This window comes from Cervus canadensis, chromosome 18 (genome assembly GCF_019320065.1).
Source record: "Cervus canadensis isolate Bull #8, Minnesota chromosome 18, ASM1932006v1, whole genome shotgun sequence".
In the NCBI taxonomy this organism is placed as follows: Eukaryota; Metazoa; Chordata; class Mammalia; order Artiodactyla; family Cervidae; genus Cervus; species Cervus canadensis.
This window is the reverse complement of record NC_057403.1, coordinates 48,523,477-48,550,723: the sequence shown is the minus strand read 5'-3', so window position 1 is coordinate 48,550,723 and position 27,247 is coordinate 48,523,477. Positions and strand designations below refer to the sequence as shown.

Below are 27,247 nucleotides of genomic sequence, written 5' to 3'. Positions count from 1 at the left end.
TTTTTAATTTGCCAGATATTCTTTTAATGAGAATTATAAAAGACCAAAAACATTTTTTTGCAAACTGCCTTTTTTTTAAACAAATGATTTGCTTTTAATTACAAATACTGTGTGAGACGATGCCTTCTTTTGCAAAACCAATAAATACAAGAACAAATTTTAAACATATGTGATTTGTCCAAGATATGTGGGGGGAAGGGAGAGCCTGATTTTTTTTCCCCAGCATTAAAAAAAAAAATCAGTACTCCCTAATCTTACAAAGAATAAGTTTGAAGGTATGACTCAACTGGAGAAGAGAGGGAGACCATTTTATAGCTGCTTTAAATAGCTTCTGATAATTCTTCTGATGTTATCTTTCCTTTCTGAAACTCATATCTTCACGAAACAGTTGAATTTAAAATATTTCTAATGAACTGATTAATGGGGGAAAAGAAAATATGTATCGAACACATGTATAAATTTTACCATCAACAATTATGCATATCAAAAAGACACTAACTTTAAAAGGTACAAAAAAAAGTGAGGAAAAACCTGAATTACAGAAAAGAAAGTCAAATTTATTTAATGAAAAACTAGAATTAATAAAAATTAGCAAATACACACACACAAAAAAATACACACACACAGCAGCACTATGTATTGACTCAGAGGGAAAGCAGTGGCCCAAGACCACTCAGCATGGCTTGTCAGTTAAAGGAAAAAAACCCAAGCACACTCACACGCACGCGCACGCACAGGCACAGGCACACAAAGAAACAAACAAGAACCCAGTATTTCTCAACGGTACACTCGATCTACAACAAACACAAATTCAGAATTATTTTACAATGCTTCCTTTCTTAATACAAAAGATGCCCATCTTGGGTGTATATATATATATATATTTATTTTTCAGTGGTTTACTGTTGACTTATTTTTAAATATATTAGTGTTATTACATGCAACTGTTTCCTGTATTTAACAGCCTTTCCTTTTATTTACCTTCATGTGTCTAGCTTCCACCTACCACAAGTTTTTGGTTGGTAGGCAGACAGGTGCCTTATTCTCTGTGAAATTGAATGCAATGGTTTTAAACACTGGCCAGAAAATGTTTGATTGCCATTTCAACACATGGAAATAGTTACATTGATGCCTAAATTGCCGTTTTCTGCAAAGAGCTGTGCAATGCTGGTGTCAAAGACTAGGCAGTCACTGTTCATAATGGCTGTTGCAATTCCCTCATGAATAGATCGAGGAGTGGCTTCCCAAGTCAATCGCCGCCTATGACCATTTAGCTCAAGTCGATAAGCAAAATTTTCAGCTTGCTTGCGTGTTCCTATCAGCTGTACAATTGCAAAGAATTGCTGGTGACCATCATATTTTTCCTGTTTCTCCAAGACCAACATGAAGTGAAAGCCAAAACAGGACTGCATCATCACCCAGTCAACAGCACCAGGAAGATTAATGTCTGTGGCAAGGAACACTATGTCCTCTCCCTGCAGGGTCGTGATGGACTTGTGCTGATGCATCAGATGCGGCATGACGGCATCCAGAGAGCCTTGCCACTTACAGGAAGCACCAGGGCACGGACAGGAGTAAGGCCTAAACTCACAGAGCTCTTCGTGATCTGCTTTTTCTGTGTGTGGCAGAGTTATTTCACATCCAGAAGAGGCATATTTACAAGGGAAAAGTACTGAATTGGCCACTTTCTCCATAGCCAAGTTGCGAATGGATCCCAGCGGGCCCCGGCAAGTTGGACAACATGTGAGCTTTGGGCGACAGTTGCTACAAACAAGATGGCCACTCTGGCACTGAAGAATGGGTGGTAACACATAGTCGAAGCAGACGGGACACTCAAAGAGACTCGCCAGGTCATTGTTGGAGGCGGTTGTGCCCGTCAGGGCAGGCACCCTCTGGGACGGTGCGCACTTTGAGGTTCCAGTAGGTAATGCTGTTGCAGTCTGACGGCTCATTTCTGTAATAAAAAACACAAAAGTATAAGGAGGCAGGAGAAAAATAATTACAACTATAACATGTTTTATATAAATAACATTTACTTGCCAAAAATACTTGAAAGTTTAGTGCAAAATTTACTGTAAGCAAAATAAACAGGATTTAAAACAACATCGATTACACAAAATATGTGCACCGTACATTGGATAAAATCTGTTTTCACAATGTTCCAGAGCACGTTCCCTTTTTCTATAATATGTTAAAAAATCATCCTTGGATGGACTATATGGAATAAATGCTAAAATAGAAACTAGGATCCTATACAACTAAGGAACACTGTTAAGTTCAATGAAATTAGTTTTGACTGGAATTTCCCCTGCCTCTCTGTGTTCAACTGCCCTACTCATTCTATTTCTTCCCCGTTCTTAAGTCAGCTGTTGACAGCCTCAGTGAGTTCTACATGATCCAAGGATCACCAGGGTACTGACTTTTGATTGCTCTTTCTAACGGTAAATATTATCTGCTCAAGAGATCTATTTGGGGATGCCATCCCATCATCCATCTCCATGGAATGTTAACACCAGCTCGATCTTAATCTTGTTTCCTACCAATCTGTGACCCCCTTCAAAATTGAGGAAGTATATAGGTGAAATAGAGGGCCACCCTCTAAAAGATGTGAGTCTGGTATTCAGAAGTAAATCATTCTGTTCTACTTCCATTCTACAATATAAATCAGGTATAATTTGCAAAGAGGAAGGAGAGTCAGGAAAAGATAAAGAATAAAGATAAAAAGTATCAGAGAGACTCACACAACATTAGGGGTGAGGGACAGAGTCAACAGGTAAAGAATTCCTTATACTCTATTATAGAGTTCACCAGTGTTGCTGAAGCATTCATCAGCACAGCATTAAACATTATTTAAGAAATAAACTCCATCTGGAAGAAATGATCAACAATGTTAACTAACTTGTCAAGCTGAATTAAAGATAAAACAAGCACCTTTTCCCAGGATATAGTGGGCCACTTTCTTGGGGATGACAAAAAAATCAGTCCATTTATGTCCTAAGAGTATGTACTTAATAACCACAAGCCATATTTCTACAAAATCAAAATTAACAACTTCTAAATGTTAATGTTTCCTTAATTATAATTGTCGTTCTGTTGGAAAGAATTTAACGTTGAAAAAAATAATGCTGATTATCAATGAGACCACATAAACGCAATCTGGGTTCTATTACTCATAGACAGCACGTCCTAGGTGGCCTGGTGGTAAAGAATCCACCGGCCAAGGCAGAAGACACAGGTTCCATCCCTGGGTTGGAAAGATCCCCTGGAGGAGGGAATGGCAACTCACTCCAGTTTTCTTACCTGGGAAATTCCCATCGACCAAGGAGCCTGGTGGGCTACAGTCCACAGAGTCACAAAGAGTCAGACCCCATGTACTGATTGAGCACAAGCACATACTCATAGATTACTCAAGGACAGACACCTTAAATGGGGATTGAGAGTGAAACCTCTCCCCCAGGAAGCCCCAAAATAGAGCAATTCCACTGTCACTAAAGGAATATTCGAGTTCAAGGGAAAACAAAAGTATCACAAGAATTCTGTCATAACATGGCTCATCACATGGATTTAAGACCACAGGAATCAACTCTCATCACTGAAGCCCTGTATAACCAAAGTGTTCAGCCCAACAAAAACACTATAAACTCTTATGAAATCCAGTTTACCCCTGAGATTTTTTCTGCATATGATGATCCATGCATTTTATTTTAGCTCACTAGTAAAACAATGGCTTAGCATTGCCAAAGTGTCCCGTATACATGCTTATTTCATGGTCCATTGTATGCGGCTCATTTAAGAGAGCAACATAATAACTGGGAAGTGATTCCCTGGGCACAAAATCTAAGCTGATGCCTTTCAAATCACTAAACCAAAAAAAGCTGGTCACTAAACTCAGTTTGTATTCAACATAATACAACTAAGCAAGAAAAATATTACTGTTTCATTTTTTGACCTAGCAAAAGTTATACATTTATCAATAGTCCAGACTCACATTACAATATACATTATTATTTTCCCAAATGTACAAAGCACAACTTAAAATTCCTATTCAAAGTGTGAAAACAAGTAAAATATGGCTTCTATTTCTGGTGAATTTAAGTATTACAGGGCAGTAGCTGCTAAAACTTCCCAAAGCTCGGAAGGTGGAACTCAGTCCATCTTCACACAGAAAAATAATCCAAACACACCACAGCAGCCGTGCAGTAGAAACCAAGGACTGAAGTGTCTGGACAGCTCTGCAGCAGTCATGACATAACCTGAAGTTCGGTTTAAACTGAGAAAAGCACGGCTGATCAAAAGAACATCACTGCCAGCTCAATTTTGTTGCAGCAATTTCCTGATCCGTTTCAGAGGCTCAAAACAACTTTCCCGTTTCACAGCTTAAGCAACACAAGGCAATACCTTTTCTCTTCCTTGTCCCAGATGCTGGTAAACAAGTGAGCAAGACGCCTCTCCAGGAGTACAGAAAAGGTAAGGGAGACTTCCCGGTCATGAGAAGTCAGAGAGCTCACAGCCTTTCCCCCAGAAGCAAAGACAACTTGCAACAGAGGGCTCTCCTGGATACCTTCTTTTCCTAAACATGTCCTGGGTCTAGTTTTCAAAAGGCGGCACATGCCCTACTCCATACACTCCATTCACTCCTCAGAAGCACTGGCTACTGAAGAAGAGAACTGATGCCCACTCCTGTTCCAAGAGGAGTCGACCACACCTCCCCATGAGCTCAAATTCGCCTGCGTCTCCAAAAATGGGAGCCATTGCTGAGCTGTCCTCTGCTGGGCCCTAAACCTTCGTCTGTCTCGGAAGTCTGTCTTCCCCAAATTCATCGGCTAGGCTCCTGCCAGCTGGGTGAAGAACAGGGCTGAAGGGTGCGTAGAGGCGACTGGTCGACTACGTGCGCTCTCGGTGCCAGCTCGAGCTACTACTGCAGGATCCGGCCCGCAGCTGGAGAGTCTGCGCCAACGCAGTGCCAGGCGGCCGCAGGCTCTCTCCGCACAGGGCGGAGGCTGCCGCGGCTGGCGAGAGGCGGGGAGGCGTACGGGGCGGGGCTTAAGGCTCCGCCCCACCCTGTCTGGGGCAGCTCCCAAGCTGCTCTTGAACGAGGAGCGCGGACTCCCACCCAGGCCCCCAGCCGAGTAAAACCCCGTAAAACCCGGCGATCCTCAATCCCCGGTGATACTGTGCACGTCTCAGCACTTCCATCAGCTTACTAGAAAGCTGAAACACTCCATTTCTGTAGGCCCAAACAGTCGGATATCGGCAATTTTGCATGGTTTCAACCCAAAGTCTACACAGAATATGTGGGAAATACGCGACCAGACAAGCACACATCTCTGCACTATATACTCAGCCAGTTAACCCTGCGGACGCTAGATTTTTAAAAGTAAAAGTATTCTCCCTACTTTGTTCAGTAACTATTTAACAAGCGTTAACTACCTTATTTCCTCAACTGTAACTCACTTCTCCATTTTTACCACCGTCGGCACCTTAAACTCCTCCCTTCAGGAAGATTTTGTAGTGAGAGTAGTAAGCACACATATCCATATTAAACTCCCGCTTTAACCTCCAAATTTAGATTTTATTCTCTTCCTACTCTAGGAAAACCATCTTAAACGGCCTCATTAAACAGAGTAGCTTGTTTTGTTTTTAAATAAGCATTACCCTTGCCCCAGTAAAGTCCAGGGCCTCCAATCTGCATTGCGTCAGCTCAGGCATTCAGAGGTTTAACCTGTCATTACATCATGCTTAGTGTAGCCTTTAAAGGCACCAAGACCTGGTGTGGGGTGTGAACCCTGTGCTGTAAATTGGCCATTTTCAGCATAAATTTTTAACTCTAATCACTTCCCCACCCTATTAATAGTGTGTTCAATCACCTCAATGTCATTTTGGTATTAGGCTACAGAAAACATCATTAGGAATAGAAATATAATTGAAAAGTCTGTTCACTGAAAAATTATGATAATCTATGTTTTGATTTTCTAATACATATTCATTCTAGATAGGTCTCAGGTTTCTAGAGCAGGAGACTTCAAATGTTTTAGAACAGAAAAACTTCAGACAGATTTAAGACAGAGTCCAAATGTGTAAAAACAAGTAAAAGGGATGACATATTTCTCAAGCAAAAAATGTTTTTCCAAACTTCCAAAGAACCTATACAAAAAGAACCTATATACAAAGAACCTATACCCAGATCCTTACAACACCATCTAAAAATCATTAATCTGCAGACAAGCCTCTGAATAAGTGAGTCAGGACAGTAAAAATGGAAGTGTTCTGGAGTCATCTACACTTGAATTCAAACTTCACCACCTGCTCAGCTGTAAAACTGGGACAATATTGCTAGCTTTGAATGGCTTTTGTCTGGATTAAGGAAGATGGGGAAATTATATATAGCATAGATGGTACATATTCCAAAATACGTAAGTGCTGACTTAGACAATTCCAAAAGTTAACTTGTCTGGCCTGAAGTCATTAGTTAGAGACTCAGAACTTGTGGGTTCCAGATGTATACTCTAAAAGATGCCTTTAGCTTTAGTAAGATTATCAAACATGTCTACCAAAGAGCAACCACCTTTAACTAATTTTTAGCACAATACAGTAGAATTTCTCGACTAGGTAGAACATTTAAACTGGTTTTATGAGATAAATTTTTACAAAAACTACATTACAATAAGACAAGCCCACAGAATCCAAAGTTAGCAAAATTCCAAAATTTATCAAGAGTCCACTATTACTTACCCTTTCTAAAATAAAGCTTACATCTCAGGCCCCATTTGGTATAAAGTTTAAATAGACTTTAATTTAAATAAAAACATTTTACCATCAGCCTTTAATGTTGCCTTAGTAATTTTAGAGCATTTAACCATTGCTATGCCACATTAACAAACACGACTAAAGTAAACTTTTAGTCTCAATTTCATGTGGGAACCTTTGTTTCCTATTATAAATGACTAATGAACAATTTCTCTGATTAATCATAACATTGTGCCTGGGCATTTTAATGAATACCCAACAATGCTGTGCTTTTCATTTTCTTGCAGTACAAATGTTACCATGACCTGCAAATAATGGCCCCCCTCAAAGATGCCCACCACAAAATTAAAACTATGGCGTCTCCTTAAAAATTCAACAGCTTAAAATGCTACGTTAAAAACCAAACTTCATTATAACACAATAATGCCAAGGGGGGGGGGTGGGAATCAAGCAATCTATTTTTAGTTTCCAGAACTGTATCAAATTAATGGTAATTTTAAAAAATTGTACACAATATTTTCCTAAATGCTCTTTTCCTAAAGATAATTCAGAAAATGTTGTAGCCACAGAGTAAAATTTATATATCCAATAAGATACGAAGTGGGGGAAGTCCAGGACAAAAGACCTGATAGAAGATGTAAAAGCAGAAGTCTGAACAAAGGTGATGACAGTAAATGGAGAGGAAAATGCAAACCATAACCTAAATGTATAAAGCAAAGTATATTTGTTTTTCATTCCCTAAATCACTGTATTTTGAGGCTTCTATAACTTAGTAAAAAAACAAACAAAAAATACCTAACCAGAACCGATTAGGCACTAGGCTAAATACCAAGCTGTGGTAAGAGATGAAATGCAAAGTAGAAGTGAGAGGCCTGTGAGCTATCTAAGAGATGGAACTATTAAACTCTGCTGATGGGGATGCAAAATAGTTACCACCATATCCTCGTCACTGCAGAAAGTCCCACTGGACAGCATGATTCTATATCCTAATTTTACTTCACTATTTTCCTCATTGTTTTATTTCACAGTGAATCTAACCTCAAAATGAAATTAACCTCAAAAATGAAACTATAAACATCTCCCAAAACAAGGCAGGTCAAACTTCAATCTTAACAATCTGAAGCTCTTGCATAAATTGCACAAGCTCTGAATTTTAGTCATACCATTTACCCCTAAGAATTACATAAATCCTGCTGTCTTCTGATAAGTAACTACACATATCAAAAATCTAACCTCACTTTTATTCTCATTCCTCTGCAGGTAACTTTTCTACCCTAACAGGTGGCTTCTAGGATTCTGTCTTTGAAAGATATTTTCATCAGAACATCTAGATATATATCATAGCCAAACAGCAAGTATTTTCAATCTCAAGACAAATCTTTACCTTTGTGGGCCTTTCCTCTTCTTTTTTAACTCTTACCATTACTCAGTTCTTTTCTTCACATAATTCTGATACTGACTCTCCTGAATCTATCTTCAAAAGTCTTAATATATTTTTTCTCATCATTCCGATCCTTGCTTTGTACTGCATTCCAAGAAAACTCAAGTTCTAATTCATAAATTTGGTTTTGCTAAGGTTACCTATCTCCTGTTATGCTAAAGTATTTAATTATATAGATACCCTCAACCTCCATCCAACAAGGGAGCAGAGTAAGATGGAAGGAATGGCTGCTTCCCTTCCCTTTCCTGGAAGTTGGAATGGCCACATAAATTCAGACTGCACTGCTCTTGTACTTCCTTAACCTATTAAAGTTTCCATGTTTAATATTCATGTCCCTCATTGAAGCATCACTCTTGGTTAGTGGTTTTTTCCTCATTGCTATAACCTAAATGGTTCCAGGGTCAGCAAACTAAATAAATAAGGAGGCAGAGAAGGGACTTTCTTTCATCCTCACTAGAACAGTTGCCCCAGATGTTCATTAATAAGCATACGTATGTACCAGGTATTGTCCTCAATGAGCTTCCAGGTTAAGCATTTATCCCCCATGTTACAGAAAAGAAAATGGATTTCAAAATAAATTTCAGATCACAGAACTAATTAAAAAAAAGGGGGGGAGCTGAAGAGCTATGTGACTAAGGAAGACTTAGAAGGGGTGGTAAATGGCATCCTAGGCCAACAGACATTATGAAAAATTTTAGACTTGGAAAAGATCTTAACCAACTCTCTCATTTTCAGAAGAGAAAAATGACACAGAAGAACTTGCTAAATGTCATATAAAGTAGGTCAATGTTCTAATCTGGGCAATGTTATAATTTCCTAGATCCTTGTAAAGCAGATATTCTTTGGACATTTTCTAATTCAACTTGAAAAATCAACCTTTTCTGAATTTAAGTTTAGTAAGATTCAACTATCTTTTGCTTTCCCTCCCAACACAAGAGGGATCCCCAATGCAGCCAGGAAAGAGTAAAAAAGAGTAAAAAAAAAATGGGAGATGAGTAAGAGTCAGCATCTTAGAGGGGCCTTTCCTGATCACTTTATCTAAAGGCCAGATCACTCTTCTTACTGTCTTCATATTATCTCTTGCCATATGAAATTCACTTGCTAACTAATTTCTTACTACTTATTGTCTGTCTCCTGTCCTTTTCCCTCTCCTCCTCAGTATCAGCTTTTCGCTGATAACAGCAATTCTCAAACATTTTTGGTTTCAGGAACCCTTTCTACCAGTAACTGGCAAACTACAGCTGCAGGCCACTTGCCTGTTTCTGTAAGCAGTTTTACTGGAATATAGTTAAGCACATTCACTTACACCTAGGACTGCTTCCAAGGGTGGAGATGAAAAGACCCTATGTATGATTCCTAAGGTCTTCCCTGGTGGCTTAGTCGGTAAAGAGTCTGCCTGCAATGTGGGAGACCCAGGTTCAATCCCTGGGTCAGGAAGATCCCCTGGAGAAGGAAATGGCAACCCATTCCAGTATTCTTGCCTGGAAAAATCCCATGGACAGTGGAGCCTGGCAGGCTACTCTTTGGGGGTCAGTAAGAGACACGACTGAGTGACTAACACTTTTCACTTTCATGACTCCTAAAGCCCTTTAAGCCTATATAGCCACGTAAGAAAAAATTTGTCTTTACTGTTTTAAAGTTTTAAAAAATTGAGGACCCCAAAAGAGCATTATGTCAATGTGGTTTATATGTATTAATTTTTACAATATTAGAAATTCAAGTCAAGAACTTTAAATATATGTTAAAATTACCATCATATTTTTTATATAACATGTAAAAATCTACATGTTAAATGTTTATGAAAAATAACTTCCATAATAGGGAGAAGAGCATCTATGTTATGTTTTTTGCAAATCTTTTTAATATGATACAGTAAGAAAAACAAAAGTTGGATATTTAGTATCTGCTCAGTTACAATGCAGGAGACACCGGTTTGATTACTGGGTAGGGAATATCCTCTGGAGAAGGGATAGGCTACCCACTCCAGTATTCTTGGGCTTCCCTTGTGGCTCAGCTGGTAAAGAATCCACCTGCAATGCAGGAGACCTGTGTTCAATCCCTGGGTTGGGAAGATCCCTGGAGAAGGGAAAGGCTACCCACTCTAGCATTCTGGCCTGAAGAATTCCATGGACTGTGAAGTCCATGGGGTCACAAAGACTCAGACACCACTGAGCAACTTTCACTTTCACTTTCTGCAATTAATCTGTGAAGATACCACATGTCATGAAGCCTCTGGGAACCTCACTTTACTTTCACGTCTCATTATTATGAAAAACAGCTTTGACCCTCAAAGGGTCTTGAGAACTCCCAGGTTCCCTGACCATTAACTTCTCGTTCAGAAGCTCTGCAGAATATAAGCTTCATCAGAACAGACTTTGTTTATTGTGCTCTCTCTTCTATCTCCAGCACCTAGGACAGTACCCAGTCCAGATCAGGTACTCAAGTATTTCTGAACGAATAAATCAATCAAGTACAACAGTATGAAGGATTAGCATGTGTATAACCAGAGCTCACTCATCCCTGATGACTCCTCGGTAAAATATATCTGTTGCTTGATATAACCTTAAAGAGATTCACGTTTGAGACTTACAATTTACTTTAAATAACAATATTTTACAACACCGCCATGCTTATCTTTTACAAAGGAGCAAAAGGCAACAACACAATGAAGAGAAGAGAAGACTTCAACAAATGGTGTTGAACAGCTGGGTATCCACAGGCAAAACAAAAAAAGAAATCTAGACACAAATCTTACACCTTTCACAAATTAACTCAAATCACAGGCCTAGTAAAACATAAAACTATAAAAATCCTAGAAGATAACACAGGAGAAAATCTGGAAGACCTTGGGTTTGGCAATGACTTTTCAGAAAAATCAAACGCATGAACCCGGAAAGAATCAATTCATCAGCTGGACTTAAAAAGTAAAAATGTCTGCTCTGCGATATGATCAAGAGAATGAGAGGACAAACCACAGACTGGAAGAAAATCTTTGCAAAAGACATATCTGATAAAGGACTGTCATCCAAAATATTGCACAGAACTCAACAAGAAAATGAATATGCCAATTAAATGGCGTGCCACAACTACTGAAGCCCCCAGGCCTAGAGCCCAAGCTCCGCGACAGAAGAAGCCACCGCAGCGAGAAGCCCATGCACAGACTAGCCACCACTCGGCCCAACTAGAGAAAGCCCGCACAAAGCAATGAAAATCCAGCACAGCCAAAAATGAATTAATCAAAAAAAGAGGAAAAAAAGTGGGCAAAAGACCATAACACTCACCTCATCAGATATACAGATAGCAAAGGAGCATATGAAAAGGTGCTCCACATCATTTGTCATCAGGGAAATGAAATTAAAACACAAAAAAGATACTACCACACACCTTTTAGAATGGCAAAATCCAGGACACTGATAACACCAAATGCTAATGGGCATGTGGAGCAACATTCACTGCTGGTGGGAATGCAAAATGGTACAGCCACTTGGAAGGCAGTTTAGCAGTTTATTCAAAACTACACATATACCATAAGATTCAGCAATCATGATCCCCAAAATTTACCCAAAGTAGTTGAAAACTTATATCCACACAAAAAACCTGCACACAGATGTTTATAGCAGCTTTATTCATAATTCCCAAGATGCGGCAGCAACTAAGATGTCTTTCTATAGTGAACAGATAAACTGTGGTACATTCATACAATGGAATATAATTCAGAAATTTTAGAAAATGAACTATCAAGCCACAAAAAGATATTGAAGGAACCCTAAATATGTACTGCTAAGTGAAAAACAGTGAGTCTGAAAAGGCTACATGTTGTATCATTCCAGCTATATGACATGCTGGAAAAGGCAAAGGTATGGAGGCAGTAAAAAAATAAGTATTTGCCAGAGACTGGGCAAGAGAGGATGACTAGGTGGATCACAAAGGATTTTGAGGGCAGTGAAATGATCCTGTATGCTATAGTTGTGGATACATTTGTCAAAACTCATATAGCACTAAGTCGTTTGTTTAGCCACTAAGTCGTGTCCAACTCTTTTGTGACTCCATGAACTAGATAGCCCACTAGGCTCCTCTGTCCATGGGATTTCCGAGGCAAGAATACTGGAGTGGGTTGCCATTTCCTCCTCCAGGAGCTCTTCCCAGCCCAGGGACTGAACTCGAGTTTCCTGCATTGCCAGGTGGTTTCTCTACCATCGAGTCATAAGGGAAGCCCACAGCACTAAGAGTGAACCATTAATGTTCATGGACTTTGAGTCAAACTAGATGCCACGTGTCGCAACGCAAGACCCACATGCTGCCATGAAGATCAAAGATCTCACATGTTGCAACTAAGACCCAGCGCAGCCAGATAAATTTTTTAAAATATTAGAAAAAAACCCAGACTTTTGGACATTAAGATCAAGTATATGGAAACATTTGGTATATTACTAACAACACATGCAACAAATCACCAAATTAAAAAGACCCAGATTACCCAAGATTTTACTGAAAACTGTTGTTTCAACCTATTGTATTCATTTTTATAACCTCAGCCTAGGACCGTGTCTGAAATGTGATAAAGACAACAAAGTCTGCTATGACAGAAGCTTCCAACTGACCACCTACCAACCTGTAAAGCACTGTGTCAGGAGCTTCACACAGTCTATACTCATAAAGGCTGTATCTCCATTTTGCAGATGAGGAAACTGAAGATCAGAAAAAGTAAGGAGTAATAAGAACAGAGCCAGACCGTCTGCTTTGTCCCTGAATCTTATTTTCTTTCAAATAAGCCTAAGAAAAGTATGTATAATCTTCTCACTCTTACACAGAATATTCAACTTCACATGCAACTAATCTTCAATATTCATAAAAACTGACCAAAAAGCAAGTCCCTAAATTCTTTTAATTAAACCTGTAGTCACAGCAAGTAGTTTTAATTTTTTGTATTAAAGTGGAATAACCTAACAGTCATTAAGCCATTAGACATTAAATCAAACCAAAGAATCAAGAAGAGAAGAGGAGAAAAATAAGAGTAAAAGAAGCAGGGTACTTCTCCGGCAGTCCAGTGGTTAAGACTCCGAGCTTCCAGTCCCTGGTCATGAAACTAAGACTGAACTAAGATTCCACATGCTGCACAGCAAGAATAAAAGAAGCAGGAAGAGATTAAATAGGCTCTCAACCTTTTTAAGTCAAACCACATATCACTAAAGAGAATTTTGGGGAACTCACTTGAAATTATTGAAACCATACCAGTCATAATTACAACACAATCACTTCTGCAATATCACCAAGACTCACAGTGTCTAGATAAAAGCAGCCAAATTCTCATCATTTAGTTACTAATGTTTACTAATCTGCTTGGGCTTTATATTCTCTCAGGATGTAAAGCTGTCACACATTCCAGTAGATCTTTGCTCTTTTGCTCCATCTTGATGTTAAACTATGTTTTCAAAATTCTTCCCTGTATCCTGTACCCAGTTTTACACTGTAACATAAAACTCATCCACCTTCCCTTTCTTCTTGACAAGTAATGGTAGGTAAATGCACAGAGAACACAAATTTTAAAGCAGATCAACACTGGCAGTAACCTACAAAGAGTTGATGATACTAAGCTAAATAGAAAAGAACACACGGCTTGAGAGATGAAGAAATTACATGAGATAAAAAGTCACACTGAAGAGACTCTTTAATACATCATATGATCAATAGTTCTTTACTACCTTTATAGAACAATGGAATATATGGGGGAAATGCCATATTAAAAAATTCATGGAGCCTTATTCAAACTAAATTACACTCCTTTGAAACAGTTGAAGCTTTCCTGATGGCTCAGATGGTAAGAATCCAGCTGCAATGTGGGACACCTGGGTTTGATCCCTAGGTCAGGAAGATCCCCTGGAGAAGGGAATGGCTACCCACTCCAGCATTCTTTCCTGGAGACAAGGATGGACAGAGGAGCCCGGCGAGCTCCAGTCCATGGGGTCACATAAGCATCACATCTCAAACTCTAGCCAAATCATTTTAGTTATTTTGAATAAGGATATAACACATGAATTAACTCTAAATTTCATCAAACTAAGATTCCATTCTTTGGGCAGGTACCACATTTCTCTACAAAAACTTTCCTGTTTTATTCTCTTGGGTTTAGTTTTTTTAAAAACAGCATTAGCACATTCTCATCTGAATCCACCTGTTAGCCATGTAACTGAATGCTCCTGTTTACAGTTATGGTCACACTGGCTCCAAGTTGGTACTAACAGTACTCTAATTATGGGAAGTTAAAGAGAAAAATAGAGGGGGACCCAATATATAAGTGATGCATTTGTGTGAAGTGAAGCGCAGGTGACATCATGGTTTTCACTGAAGCACTGATACATTGGTAAGATAACGCAACATGTGGTGACCACACATATGGGATAACTTTGGTGTGCTCAACTCAAAAGAAGCTCCAGCGTAAGTCAATTCCATAACATGTTGTTTCAAGACTTCAATTTTGCAGGCAGTATTCAATACTTTCATTAATTAGTGTAATTCGAATTTTACTGGTTTTGCAGGTTTTTTTGTGTTTAATTTGCAGGTTTTGAACCTCACCAACGTCACACAGAGTTGACCACACCACTGGTCCCTGCTGTGTAAACTGTCACTGACTCCACACACTCGGGTTTTCCTGTCTCACCAGGTGCTCGTGTTTCCTTTACTGATTCCTGCTCTTCTCCCTGAACTCCTGATATTGGAAGTTGTCCATGGTCCACTTTTCTTCACTTTGGTAATCTCACTCACTCCTGTATTTTTAAAATTTCACTGATATTGCCATGGACCTCAACATTTTTATTTCCAAATTAAAAAACAAACAAACAAAATCTCCCAGATTTGTCTTAAAACTACGGATGTGTACACCCAGCTGTCTCCTAGACATTCCCACAGCCTGCGTGCATAGCCACTCAGTCATGTCCAACTCTTCACAACCGCACAGACTGTAGCCTGCCAGACTCCTCAGTTCATGGGATTCTCCAGGCAAGAATATTGGAGTGGGTGGCCGTTCCCTCCTGCAGGGGATCTTCCCAACCCAGGGACTGAACCTGTGCCCTCCTGCATTGCAGGTAGATTCTTTACCATCTGAGCCACCAGGGAAGCTCCAGACATTTCTACAGGAGGATGGTCAAAACTGAACTCCTTATCTTCTCCCAGAATACTCAACCAATAGCCTTCCTCTCACTTCATGGAAACTTCATCCTTCCAGATACTCATTCCAAAAGTGTTGAAGTCATCCTTGACTCTTCTCTACATATCACATGTGTAAAACCACCAGGAAATCTTGTACCTCCCTGAGAAATGAATCTAGAATCCAACCACTCCTCATCACCTCTACTACTACCATATCAATATCTTTCAATTGGATTACTCCAATACCCTTCTAACCAGTCTTCCTGCTTCCATCCTTGTCTCCCACCCCACCCACCAATTCAGAGAACAGCAATAAGAAAAAAAAAAATCTATTAAACTCTCCCGTATCCAGATAAAAGACAAATCCTACAACAGTCTACAAGACCCTAAACAATGATGGTATGTCCCCATTACTGTCTGACTTCATTTCCCACCTCTTCCTTCCTCACTGGCTGACTGGCACCCTTGTCCCCTAAAGGTAGGTTGCTCCTTTGGGTCTCTGCCTTAAAATACTTCTGAGATAGCCACAGGGCTCTCACCTCCTTCCAATCGTTGCTTGTATACCTCCTTCTCAATGGGGCTTTCCAGTCTCCTCTGTTTAAATAAACAGTGACCACACTCTGCCCACTGACCCCTTCTCCTAACCCTTGCTCATTCATTGTTGTCAATCCTTGCCTCTCCTCCTCTTCCTTACCCCTCCTTCATTTCTACTCTATTGTTGTCCATAAAATGTATTACCATCTATCAGTCATTCAGTCAATCAGTTCAGTCGCTCAGTCGTGTCTGACTCTGCAATCCCATGAACCGCAGCACCCAGGCCTCCCTGTCCATCACCAACTCCCGGAATCAACCCAAACCCATGTCCATTGAGTCGGTGATGCCGTCCAACCATCTCATCCTCTGTCATCCCCTTCTCCTCCTGCCCTCAATCTTTCCCAGCATCAGGGTCTTTTCAAATGAGTCAGCTCTTTGCATCAGGTGGCCAAAGTATTGGAGTTTCAGCTTCAACATCAGTCCCTCCAATGACCACCCAGGACTGACCTCCTTTGACCATCTATCAGGCTACACAATTTACTCATTTGCTATGGTTGTTGGCAATATGGTTGCTGTTGTAAACCCTCCTCCACCACCTGGAAAATGGGAATTTGTCTGGTTCAGTGATGTGTCCCAAACACCTCAACAGTACCTGACACATAGTGCAGGCTCAATAAATATGTTAGGTGAATAAATAAAACTAGAAAGCAGAAGCGCTTTGGACTTCTGGACATTAATATCCAAAGCTAGAGGTAACAGAGCAGTACTTGTTAAAGTCCAGGAGAAAACGATCAAACGCAGAGAAAACAGAGCAGAGAAGATGAGCATTAACTACGAGGAAAACTGTACAAATGGTTCCGAGAGAAGCAACCATTTACTACATGGCTCAGATTGCGACTGTTACAGTCATAGCAATGCAAACACAAAAGTATGGTGCTACTAAACTAGGAGAGTATAGGAACGGTAAGGGTCTGTACAGGTGATAACGGCAGGAAAGGTAGCTAAATACACAATAGGAATAAGGCCTAAAACTGAAATCCTAAAGTAACAACATAAGCATGTTATCTAGAGACAATGAAGGTAAATAAAATATAGTCACTTCAAAGAGGTTAAAGTAGTTGCCTCTGGAAAAAGACATCTGGAGAGGAATACAGCAGGTCGTTTTTCTTTAAAAAAAAAAAAAAAAAAATGAGCCTAGCGGAATATTTCATTTTGAATTATTTTGCATGTAAACTCTAGACTAAAAGAAAAAGTTCAAAAACTTGGTATGAATTGTCACCAACTGCATGCATTACTTAAGAAATTACAAACATAAATTTGTTTTTAAAGACTTGATTCCAAGTATTGACTAAGATCTGTGGAAACATACTTCCCCTACACTGTTGGAAATGTCCACTATGCAGGTTTCCAAGAAGATTTGTCAGTTTGTTTCAAAATTTAAAGTTTGTATACTCTCTGTGACCCCACAGTTTTTCTTTCAAGAGTCTATCCTATGACTTACACAGTGGCAAAGGTATATATATATGGATGCCTACAGCAACCCTATTTGTAAGAGCAAATAAACTGCAAACTGCTCTAGATGAAGAAAGTGACTAAATGATGGTCCATACAACAGAATACTATGCTGCCTTTTTTTTCTTTTAAATAAACAGACTCATACCTACTAACATATAAGAATCAAATTGTTTAAACAGGTAGAGAAAAAAAAAAGCCCACAGAATATATTACAATCCCATTTATGCTAGAAGAGATAAAAGAGATAGCTGTCTTTTTATATATGTACACATGTACATACATACCATGTAATGGGACAGAAAACTAGAAGGGCATCCAAATTGCCAAATGTGGTTTAAAGACTTAAGGTAAGGAATTAGAAAGGGGGGAAAGGAGGTCAAGTCCAGAACCAGAAATCACACAAAGACTAGAGTTGGGACCACTGAACTACAAATACATACACAAAACATCAAGATGGAAGGATATATAGACTACAGAGTATAAACACAAATTTCATTATTTGGAATTATGCAGTTTAGGGAAGCCCCTCAAACATGTATAGTTACTGACAAGTAGTAATCATTTAAAGGGAAAGTATCTACAATGATTAAGTCAGATCAAAGAAACTGACTTTAAAATGTCTATGGCTAACTTAAAAGAATGTGTAACACACACAGACTAGAAACTACACCACAATGTCTACAATGGTTACACTTTTTAATTACCACATTGTGAATGATCATGAGGAAGGTGGGGGTTGCATTTCTGTATATGTTTCTCAAATGCTCCATAAAACATATATATTACTTTGGGGATTTAAAATGATTAAATTTTAGTGCCTATGTTGTGTCCCCACACTTTCCTGCTAACGAACTGCTAGTGATTTCATACACAAATTTAAACATTAAGAGATCAAGAGTCGATTCTGCCTACTGCTTTCCTTTTTCCTTAAAATGCCTCAAATAGATGAATACTTACTTACAGGGAAAAATTATTTTTAAAAAAGCCTCTTCACATTTTAAAAACCCTATATTTCAAATACATGTACATATATTTCAGTTTATATAAACTTAAACTTAGCACTTTAAAAGTTAATTCTGAAAGACAAAATTTGTCTGATCACTTCTCCAAGCAAAATCAAAAGAATATCTGTAGAAATTAACTCAGAAACTATCTGTTTTAACAAAATATCCAAAGCTGTCCCCAACAAAGCTAAATCAGGGACCTTGACAAAACAAAAACCACAACTCAACTTTAGCTGAGCTCAAAAGAGCTAAAAGGTAAAACACAAAGGCAGGAAAAAGCAAGTTTTTAACAATTAGATTATTTCATTTAGTCAAACCAAAAACTGAAGTAAAATAGTTAGTGTACAGCACACTTAATTTTGCTGTATCAACCATTACTAGGCGAAGGCTGTCAATTATGACAATAATAACTATAACAATTACAATACCTCCTATAAAATTCAAGACTGGCATTAAATTCTTCTCACTTTCTAAGAAAATATTTCTCACTGGTAATACCAGCTTTATAAATATAGATTCATTCTCCAAAGATTTTTCCTCTATTTCTTTTTCTACTTTCATGTGCTCCCAACTCCCCTGCTATTCAAAATAAGCAAAAACAAAAGCCACAAGTAAGTTCAACACAACTGGGCAACCTCAAACCTAATAAAAGGTCTTTGCCAATATCATTTTGGTCACTGTGGTTCAAACCTGGAGAATAAATTGAACTCTAATGAACTGTATTATCTGTATCTTTCAGCTTAAGAGTTCTGCAGGACTTACTCCCCCTCCCCACAAAAATCAAAATAAAAGTAATGAGATACATGGGAGCTGGTCACAATAGTGTGCGAAATGCATTAAGTTGTATCCTTAAAATCTTGAGCAAATTTCTATATGTAGTTATCCTATATGTCTTCAAAAACAAAAAGTTTACATTGAGGGGAAAAAAAGTAATACCACAGCTCCAGGTAGTCTACAATTTCCCGAGAACAGTAAGCATCAGGTGTCGTAGCTGGTGACATATCACAGCATCTCCTCTCCTGCCTGCTCAGTCTCTCTCTCTCTACTGTGGCTTCCACCGGCTGGTACAGTAATCACCAACTACCAACACTTAACTGACGGCTTCACGCATACCTCCTTTAGAAAGTACAACAGAAGCCGTCGAATGCTGACTTCCCACTTCTTCCCTCCTCGTGGAATGGAAGAAGTGACCCAGGCCTTTGGGCAGTGTCCGCTCACCTCCTCAGAGGTCACACTGCTATTCTCCCTCTCTCCTGCAGCCGTCTTTTTCTACTGGACCACTCCCTAACACCTGAACATGCTCTACTATCTCCCATCTGGCTTCTGTGATGTTCCTCTACCTCACTGCATCATTCTGGGTGTCTCATAGATACCTTAAATCCAACATATCAGAACTTCGAATTTGCTGTCCTTCTGTTTTTTGAGTTTTATTGTTATTTGCAAACCCCCTCCTAGTTCTTTCATTCTTGGTAAACAGCACTATGATTCACAGTTGCTCAAGCCAGAAACCACCTAATTCTCTCCTTCCCTCACCTCTCATATCTAATCCATCAGTAAGCCCTGTTAATTCTGTCCCCAAAATACATCTCGAATCCACCCACTTCTCTTCATATTCACAGCCGCCACCACATTAATCCAGGTCATAATCAACTACTGTGCTTCATGATCAAAGTACATGTGTTAGTTGTGCAGTCATGTCCAACTCTTTGCGACCCCATGGACTGCAGCCCACCTCTGCAGGGGAAATCCTCTGTCCATGGGATTTCCCATGGCAAGAATACTGAAGTGGGTTGCCACTTACTTCTCCGGGGGATCTTCCCAACCCAAGAATCAGACCTGCGTCTCCGGCAGTACAGGCAGATTTCTTTACTGAGCCACCAGGCGAGCCTGATCAAAGAAATGGCCTTCTATATTCTCCAAAGAGCTAGGCATTTGTGCTCAGTCATCTCCGACTCTTTGCGACTGCATGGACTGTAGTTAGCCGGGCTACTCTATCCATGGAATTTTCCAGGCAAGAATACTGGAGTGGGTTGCCATTTCCTTCTCCAGGGAACCTTTCTGACCCAGGGATCTAATCCACGTCTCTTGCATCTCCTGCACTGGAAGGCAGATTCTTTACCACCTGAGCCACCGGGGAAGCCCCCCCAAAGAGCTTCTCAGGACCCTTAAAATTCACATTCCTTACTTTGACTCTGCAGGATCTGATCCTTGCCTCTCTCTCCCCCTCAACCATTTGTTCCAGCAACACTCCCTTCTCTCAGTTCCTGGAACAGTCCATGTTCATTTTTGCCTCAGGGTCTTTACTTCTGCTGCTCCTTCAGCCTCATATTCTCCCTCCTCTCCTTCAGACAATTCCTTATCCTTTTAACAGCGATTAAATAGCAACACAGGGCTTCCCAGGTGGGGAAGTGGTAAAGAATCCTCCTGCCAATGCAGGAAACACGGATTTGATCCCTGGGTGAGGAAGATCCCCTGGAGAAGGAAATGGCAACCCACTCCACTATTCTTGCCTGTGAAATCCCATGGACAGAGGAGCCTGGCAGACTACAATCCATGGGGTCGCAACAGCCGGACACAATTTAGCAACTAAATAGCAATGTCACCATTTCTCACAGCAAGACTCCCTCCAACCATTATTCTTCACTCCTTTATAGTATATATCACAATTTATAATTCTGCTCTCTTCCCTAACCAAAATGTAAGTAGTAATACAGAAATTAAGTAACTTATTCAACAGCTAATTTTTTTAATTATTTAAGTACTTTCTCTGTTAAGTAATGTCCTTTTAAATGCAACAGTAGGCACTGTCCCTGCTCTTACAGAGCTTAAGGTCACAAATAACTAGTAACAGATGCTAGACACACATCCAGATCTGGCTCTTAACCACTTAGCTACACTGCCTCTCTAGCTGTAGGACACTGGATCAAGGGGCAGCAATATGCTTAGTAGATGTTCACATGCTAATGGAAACTAAGGCTTGGAGAGGTTAAGTCATCTGCCCGAAGCAGCACAGACAGATTATCTGAGGAATTAAGTACAATCATGAGGAAAGGCACAGATATATTTAAGTATGGAGAATGTTCAAGAAACAAAAAAGCATCCAGTCTAATCAGGTATGGCGAAGAAGAAATGCTGGAGGATAAGACCAGAAGAGCATAAAACACTGTGAAGGTATTAGCCATTCAATAAACATCTACTGAGCACCACCTACATGCCAGCCACAGTAACATACTCCAGACAGGGGTGATCAAGGCAAAGTCCTCATAGAGACTGCAGTCTCCATCTGTGAAGGCAAAGGAGAAGAGAAAACTACAGTTCAGGGGAATAGATCTTGTAGTAGGGCCAAGCAGAAAGTGCTATGAGAACATGGAGAGATGACATCCAACTCAAGGAGGGGCGTCCAGGAAGAGCACATCAGTTAAGTGATGTCCAAGCTGAGATTACAGAGCTTAGGTGGAAGAGAATATGTGGTGTGCACAGGCACTTGCAAGTACGTAGTTGAAAATGGCAGGAAAGTAACAAAAGCCAGCTTCAGGAGGCACTGTCGACTTACTATCTATATACTGTCAAGGAACCTGGGACTTTAAACTGAAGGCTTTCAGTCCACCTATGTTAGAAAGCTCCCTCAAATGGCAGTAGGAAAGCTGAAGGGAGGGGGCAGAGACCAAAAGCAAATAGATATTTAGAAAGTAGAAGAGGACTGAATGCACACATGAAAACAGGGAGAGAAGCAATGCCAGATCTCTGGCAATAACCAGAGAACAGAAAAATCAAGGCTCTATGACTGATACAGAAGATGAGAGCCTAGGACGGCTGGAAACGAAGGTTTTAGTTTAGGATGCATAGATCGGAAGCACTTTGGTATGTGAAAGTGGAAAATGACTTGCAGGGAAAGACATGGTTAAAGGAATGAGGATAAACCACAGATTGGGAGAACACGTTTGCAAAAGACACACCTGATAGAGGACTGCTAACCAAAATAGAGCCCAGCTCTTAAAGCTCAACAAGAAAACGAACGTGTCGATTAAAAATTGGGTAAAAGACCTGAACAGGCACCTCATCAGATATCCAGATGGTAACGGAGCACGTGAAAAGGTGCTCCACATCACTGTCATCAGGGAGATGCAAATTAAATCAAAAATAAGATAATGCCACACACCTTTAGAATGGCAAAACCCAGGGCACTGAAAACAGCAAATGCTAGCGGGCACTTGGTGCAACAGAACTCTCATTCGTTGCTGGTGGGAATGCAAAACGGCACAGCCACGTGAAAAGGCAGTCTGGCAGTCTACTACAAAACTAAACAGGGACTTCCCTAGTGTTCCAGTAGCTAAAATGCCAAGCTCCCAATGCAGGGGGCCTGACTTCGATCCCTGGTCAGAGAATTAGATCCCACAGGCTGCAACTAAAGATCCCACGTGGTGCAATAAGACCCAGCATAGACAAAGAAAGAAAGAAACTAAACATATTCTTACCATATCCAGCAAATCATGCTCCCTGGTATTTATCTACCCAAAGGAGTGGGAAACTTATGTCCATACAAAAACCTGCACACAGATGTTGACAGCAGTTTTATTCATAATTCCTAAGATATGGCGGCAACTAAGATGTTTTCTGGTAGGTGAGTAGATAGATAAACTGGTACACTCAGACAATGGAATAATACTCAGCGCTAAAAAAGAACCAAGCTATCAAGCTACAAAAAGACATGAAGGAAATTTAAATGTACATGACTAGCAGCCAATGTGAAAGAGGTACACACTGTATGATTCCAATTATGTAACACTCTGTAAAGTACAAAACTATGGAAACAGTAAAAAGATCAGAGCTTGCCAGAGGTTAAGGAAGGAGGGATGAACAGGTAGACCACAAAGAATTTTTAGAGCAGTGAAACTATTTGTGTGATACTATTAACGGTGGATACATATCATTTGTCAAAACTTGTAATACGTAACACCAAGAGTGAACCATAATGTAAACCATATTCTTTGAGTGATAAGGTGTGGGTACATCAACTGTAACAAATGTATCACTGTAGTGGAAGATGTTGATAATGGAGGAAGTTATGCATGAGTAGGGCAGAGTATATGGGAAATCTCTGAACTTTCTGTTCAATTCTGCTGTGAATCTAAAACTGTTCTAAAAAGAAGTCATTAAAAAAAAAAAAGACCTATGAGCAAGAGAATACATGGGTCTAGGTTTCACAAGCAAAGAAATCTGAGTGTCATACGAATATATTAATAGAAGTAGTAGGTCAGGAAACAAGTCTGTACTGAGTGTCAGCCACTGAGGATACAGGAATAAAAGACCACAATCCCTGCCCTTTTGCAGCAGAAACTCTAGTAAATCTAGCCATGGAAAACCAAATGACTCAAAATGCACTAGAAAAATCTTTTTTAAAGAAACCATTAAGGATTTTTTTAGGGAGGCCAAGTTTATACCTAGGTTTTTCTTTAGGGGTTGGTAGGAAGTCTGAGGTTTTCATATATTGATTTTGTTTGTAGTGAGGTCTAGAGCAAAAATAACCAAAAATTAAAACATTTTATAAGACGTATATGAACATTTCATAATTATAACTGAAGTCTGTAAAACAGATCTAAGCCAAGAAAAACTTCAATCTCTAGAAACCAAGTAAATCAATTCCTTCAAAATACAATTTTAAGTGGTTGCTCTGCAAAGTTACTGAACTTTGTTTACCCTCCTTATGTAAGACCTGTTTTCTAAACACTGTATAAGCTGAAAATAAAATCCTATTCTCCATATTACGTCATTGTTGCCATAGCTAGATGTTTCCTTTGCAACTTCAATTAATTGTAGCCTAACACTTTTAAATTATAGATATTAAAGTTTATTGCTCTACAACAATTTTGTAAAAATTTCCCAAAGCTTAGACAGAACACATTACACTAAATTGAATTAAATTTCTGAATGTGTAGCTTGTGTAATATTTATCCTGAAAAGTTCCTCATCTATCATTTAAACTGTACTTCAGCTTAAAATATTATTAAATGTTCAATTATGCTGCAAAGTGTCAAGAGGGGTCATGCAAAGCATTTCTATGACAGAGCAAGAGAAAATATTTTGGCAAAGCCAACTTTAGGGTTGTAACTAATTATTTCAGATCACAAATGTCTGTTGTATATTTTAATTTCCAGAGCGAAAAATCACAGAATTTGTACACTCCATTTGAGGTCAAAATCTACTTGTCATGAACTTCTAACAGCTAACCAAAATCCTCTCCTCCACAATTTAAGCCAGTATCTCCCGAAGAAAATTACCAGACCATTACATTTATCACCACACTACACTCTGCTCTTCAGTAATGTCCAAAAGAGATGGTGACACCATAGACACCTAACACTCAGAAACTCACTGTTTCACTTTTCTAAGTTAAGACCTCAAAAGCAAACTGAGCCATGAATGTGATTAAATTCTAGATCACACAAGACTCACCCAGATGTCTTAACTACAGAAATTTTCCAACGCCATCATCTTCAAAGGCCTGGACATTTATCATCTAAACGGCTTGTTTTCATTTTTAAGAACTAACAAAATGCACTAAAAGAAAACCTACGCAGTTCCAACATATCCAACATGCCAAAATAATCCCATAAATTTAGTTATTAAACAACAGCCTTGGCAGCAAACATTTACTGAGCACTTACCATGGGCCTGCCACTGCTCTAAGCCTTAAGCCCTTCACCTACTATCTCATCAACTCTCCCAACAATCCTACGAGGTCGGTACTGTTATTTACCCTATTTTGCAGGTAAAGAAAAAGAGGCACAGAGAGGTTAAGTATCTTGCCCAAGGTCACAAACCGGTGGGGCAGGACTGGAACCAAGGCAGGTAGTCCCGACTTCAGAGTCCGCGCTCCCAACGTTCAACTGCTGCAAAGAGTTAACAATTTACCCTTGACAGCCCCTTATCAAGAAATGGTAAATGTTCAACAGCTAGAAACGGGCAGTCCGATCCCTGTCCTATATCCGTGCTCACGGCTTCTACGACTTTGACAAATCGGCTACACCATCTGATTTTCCGGACACACAAACTGGACTTCTCTGGATGTCAGAGCAAATTCTCAATCTTTCCAGGAACGGGAAAAGGAAAACCTACGCAACGCTGTGGCCCAGATTATCCACATTCCTAAATAATAAATCTGGGAGCGTCCAGAAAGGCCCCCAAACTACCCAACAAACGAAGCCTAGGAAAACCAAGGTTTACAATAAAAAGCTGGAGCTTCCCTGGCAAATCGTTCACGCGATCTCCTCTCTAACGACATAAACAAGGGAGGAGGCTGCATTCTTCCCACCGCACAATGAAAACGCAGGCCGGAGCGGGAAAGAACGCAGCGCAATCGGGGACGACCGCTCCCGGGGTCGGGGGCAGGCAGGGGAGGCCAAGGACGACTGAGTCGCCCCGTCCTGCCCCCGGGCCGATGCGGGGAGGGGCCGGAGGGAAGGGCCGGCCACTGCCCGCACTCAGCTGACCTCCGCCATGTTGGCCGCAAACCCCGGGACCCTTCACAACAAAGGCCGGCACCCGGGAGCAGGGAGCGCCGGGCGCCTCCCCCGGCCAGGCCCGCCTCCCAGGCGCGCGGGGGCCGGGCCGGTCGGCGAGGCGGCCCTTCCCCGCCCTCGCCCGGCGGCGAGGGGCCGACCCCCGGCGCGGGCCTGTCGGGCCCAGGGCGCCGGGGGCGGGGGCGAGCCGGCTCGCCTCGGCGGGCAGGGCCGGGCAGGGGAGGGGAGGGGCGGGGGGCGGCGCTCGGCCGGGCGGCCGGGCTCGGGCCGAGACAAAGGCGCCCAGGTCTGGGGGCTGCCCGCACCCCCTTCCGGGCGGCGCGACCCGGCCCGGTCGACCTTCCCGCCCGCCGCCATGACCGGGCCTGAAAGTCCTCCTCCCGCGGAGCCCCTCGCGGCCGGCTCCTCCCTCCAGGCCAGGCCCCACTTACCTGTGGGCGGAGAGCGCGCCTCGGACCCCGGTCCTGGCTCAAACGCGCTCTGTCGCCGCCGCCAACCCCCGCCACCGCGGGCAGCGCCACCGCCTCCTCCTCGTGCCAACACCGACGGGACACTCTGGGCCGCCGCTGCCGCTCGAGAGTGCGCCCCGCAACGGCCGCCCCGGCTCCCCCCTGGCCGCCGCCGCCGCCGCCGTTTCGCGCGTCCTCGAGCCCGCCGCGCGCTCCCGCTAAATACCACACACTGCGGCGGCCGCCATGAGGAGGCGCGGCCCCGCGCGCCGGCAGCCCGGAGGGGGCGGGGCTTCCACGGGCGCGCAGGCGCAGAGGCGCTCGCGCGGCCGGCGGCGACTTTCGCGGGTCGAGGTGCTGGGTATCGAGGGTGGCGGTTGGCGCCCGGGCTCTGCGGGCACAGTTGCTGTGACTGAAGACCTCGCGACAGGCAAACACTTGAACATCGCGCTTTTGCCTGCAACCGTCCCCTCCTGGGGAGGAGCAGGGCTTCGCTGCCGCGTCTGGGACCCGCTTTGCGCGCCCCGCGCGGGGCTTTGTTCCGCGGCCCAAGGGGTCGTCCCGCGCGGCGGCCCCGCTATCTACCCACTCCTGTTTCGTTTGCTGGTTTCACACAGCGCCTCCTCCGGCTCTTCCCATCTCCACTCTTCCCCAAAGGAAAAAGCAACGGACTGCCTTAGCCACCGACCTGAGCCCCCACCCCTAAAGGGGAAGAGGTCCAAACCCCTTCGTTAGCTTTGAGCTGCTCTTCAGCGAAAGCGGAACGAGTTTCAAAAGCTTATTTTAGCTGAAAAGTGGGTAGTGGCACGCCCTTCCCCGTGTCCTCCTCTGGAAGCTAAATGAGACTCTGGGTTTTCTTTTCCTAGGAAATAAAAAGAAAGTCATTCAGGG

General features: G+C 41.5%; 1 protein-coding gene across 8 annotated transcripts; it reads right to left on the bottom strand.

Annotated features, from left to right (window-relative positions):
- Positions 1–26,627, bottom strand: SIAH1 (siah E3 ubiquitin protein ligase 1). 8 transcript variants are annotated; one of them, XM_043437813.1, is made up of 2 exons: positions 26,339–26,627; positions 1–1,954 (listed from the first exon to the last, which is right to left on the bottom strand). In XM_043437813.1, exon 2 carries the CDS (start codon positions 1,950–1,952, stop codon positions 1,104–1,106), a length of 849 nt encoding a protein of 282 aa, XP_043293748.1. In that variant the 5' UTR covers positions 1,953–1,954; positions 26,339–26,627; the 3' UTR covers positions 1–1,103. The 8 variants fall into 8 exon arrangements, with proteins under 8 accessions (XP_043293748.1, XP_043293745.1, XP_043293743.1 ...); XM_043437810.1 differs by lacking the exon at positions 26,339–26,627 and adding an exon at positions 25,878–25,996; XM_043437808.1 differs by lacking the exon at positions 26,339–26,627 and adding an exon at positions 25,632–25,822.
- Between the last annotated feature and the right edge of the window lie 620 nt (positions 26,628–27,247).